Genomic DNA, 2658 nt, shown 5'->3' with positions numbered 1-2658 from the left:
GCAGTGGGTGTGGTTTGGGCTTTGCTTCTGTGAAGATTGACAGCCTTGGAGACCCTGTGGTGCAGTTCCACTCTGTCCTCTAGGGGCGCTGTGAGCCTGAATGGACTCCAGTACAATGGGTTTGCTTTGGGCTTTGCTTCCCTCGAGAACCCCAAGGCTATAAAAGCTGGAAGAGAGAATCTTCTCCTAGAACTAGCGCTCTGCACTGTAATGTCTGCCTTCTTAAACTGTAAGAAAATAAAATTCTGTTCCTTAAAGCTCCCACTGTGGTGTTTCTGTTACAGCCACACTAAGAGACCAGGACAGTGTCACACGAGGAAGGGCCTGGTTCTCGGGCAATATGAGTTGTTGTTCAAAGGGGTGAGCATCTGGGTGTCTGCCACTTCCTTTCGAGGCTGCTGTTTGAAATCCATCCAGACAGACCCACTGCATCCTTAGAAGGAAGCAAGCAAACATGCCGCACCAGTGTGAAGCCACCGAACACAGATGATGGGTGTCTGTAGCGCTTGCCTGTGGACTTTCCTTTGAAATTTTTAAGATAAAGTTTGCGGGGAAAGTCAAACGGAAAAGGCCCCTGTACAATGAAGGGGAGAGGCTGGAGGCGAGTGGGGTGCAGGGGGCTGGTGTGGGCGTCCGGGTAGGGGTGTGGGGACACATGACGGGGAGGACGAAGGAGTGAGCTCCATGGACGTGTGCAAGAGGACTTGGGATGAGAACACCCTGTCCTGCCCAGCAGCCAGTTCCTGGGAGCCTCACCCCTACCCGCTCACACAGCACAAAACATCCAGAAGGCCAGGGGATGGGCACAGGGGGACATGGAGCTAGGGCCGGCTGGCCTGGCGCTGGGGACAAGGTGAGGCGCACCTGAAGTTGTAGCTTCTATCCTGCTGCTGAAAGGAGTAGTGGGGTTGGCATCCGGAGCCCCCGGCGTCCAGGTCACAATCCCAGTGGACACGGATGCCCACAGCCCCACCCTGTACACATCATAGCATCACCTGGCTGGCAGCAGGTCCGGGAACCCTCTGCCCACACCCACTCAGACCCCTGCCTGAAGACCCACCATCAACGCCAGGTCCTCAAAGTCCCCACCTGCCGCCTGCACGAGGTCCCCAATGCGGAACACCGGGCAGTAAGGACTGGCGTGCGGGTCGTACCGGCAGTGCTTAAAATAGCTAGGGTCCCAGGTCTCCAATGCATTGGATCTGGGGAGACGGGAGGCTCGGGTCAGACACCGTGGGGCACTGAACAGGGAAGGTCTGGGGCCAGCCAGGATGACCCAGGCTTACTTGGAGAAGTTGAACTTGCTGAAGGTGACAGTGTTTTTGATGAAGAGTGTGAAGTTCTCGGCCTGGGCCAGCAGGGGCTTCCTGAGGGTGAAGGGAGGGGGTCAGGGCAGGCCTCTGTGTCCTGGGAGGTCCTGTGCCAAGTAGGGGGCAGACTTACGCTGGCATGACGCTGTTCTCTACAGGGCACCAGCCACGGACCTCGCAGGTGCTGTGGGTCCCGTTGAACGTCACACAGAATCCAGTCTTTATACCTTATGAACACAAGATAAACTCCAGGTCTTCAAGTCTCTGCAGGGGCTGGGGAGGGGGAACAGAGGCTTGGCCAGGCCTGCCCCCAGGAGCCCTCCCGCCCCAGGTCGCAGCCAGCCAGGCCCCAGTGAGAAGGGCGCTGGAAGAGAGAGCCCCCAGTACCGTGGCTGTGTGTCCCCGTCTCTCCTTCCGGGCAGTCCTCGTCAGCCCAGCAGGCGGCAAGTGGAACGGAAGGGTGCTAAAATGGCAGAGACAGGAGAGTGATCAAGAGCTCTGGAAGGTGGGCATGGCCCTCCCCGCGTACCCTGACAGGGGGCACGTGGGAAAGCAAGGGACAGAGACGGGCTGAGGGGTGAGGGCCCTGCAGGTGCAGAGGGGGCTTTTCAAAAGCCAGGCAAGTTCCCTCCGCGCCTTGGAGAATCGTGCCCAGGGGGGCCAAAGCACGAAACCAGACTGCCTGCTGTCACTCCCACTGCAACCTGTGGCAACCCCAGGTGTGTCAGAGTAAACGCGTGCTCCCTGGGGTTCTCAGTGGCTGATTCTAGGCCAGTTGATTGCTAGGCCAGTCTTCCAGCTAAGCACTTCTGGGTGACCTCAAACCTCCAACCTCTCAGTTAGCAGTGGGGTACATTAACCATTTGCAATACACAGGGAAGAAGAAGTGAGGAATAGAGGCCCAGATTGTTGGGGTAAGTCAGACAGACAGATGGGCAGGAGGAGGGTCCACGACAGCTTGGTGGCCCAGGGTAGGCACCAGGCATGATGGGTGTTGAGCCCAGACCCTGGAGTCCAAGAAGGACTTTCTCAGGGTAGTCTCCCCCAGTGTGGCCTCTGTAAACAGGGACAGGAGGGCCTACACTGAATCACAGCTACTGTGGGGACAGGAAGGCGCCCTGGAGAGTTGGGCCTGCTCACAGACCTGTGTCAGAGCGGCCACTCCCCAGGCACGAGCCCCTGCACAGGGGACACTCAGCTAGGGCAGCAGGAGGAACTTACGGCCAGCATAGCCAGAGGGCTCAGGGACTCTGAGATGCCAGAATGAGGTGGTGGGACTTGTGGGGGGACGGGACTGTGCACAGTTGATGACCTATAGGACGTAATAGCCTCCGGAAAGACCACTCAG

General features: G+C 58.2%; 1 protein-coding gene across 1 annotated transcript in view; it reads right to left on the bottom strand.

Annotated features, from left to right (window-relative positions):
• The window catches only part of P2RX6 (purinergic receptor P2X 6), a 14392-nt gene that overhangs the window by 2587 nt on the left and 9147 nt on the right, over positions 1–2658 (bottom strand). The window contains exons 4-8 of the mRNA XM_007955463.2: positions 1698–1773; positions 1444–1537; positions 1287–1367; positions 1061–1202; positions 865–974 (exon numbers count right to left, since the gene is read on the bottom strand). Coding sequence (XP_007953654.2) covers positions 865–974; positions 1061–1202; positions 1287–1367; positions 1444–1537; positions 1698–1773 — 503 coding nt within the window. The remainder of the gene's footprint in view (positions 1–864; positions 975–1060; positions 1203–1286; positions 1368–1443; positions 1538–1697; positions 1774–2658) is intronic.

The sequence above is a fragment of the Orycteropus afer genome, unplaced genomic scaffold, assembly GCF_000298275.1.
Source record: "Orycteropus afer afer isolate SDZICR_OR568_19922 unplaced genomic scaffold, OryAfe1.0 scaffold00502, whole genome shotgun sequence".
Lineage (NCBI taxonomy): Eukaryota > Metazoa > Chordata > Mammalia > Tubulidentata > Orycteropodidae > Orycteropus > Orycteropus afer.
This window is presented reverse-complemented; position numbering and strand designations above follow the sequence as displayed.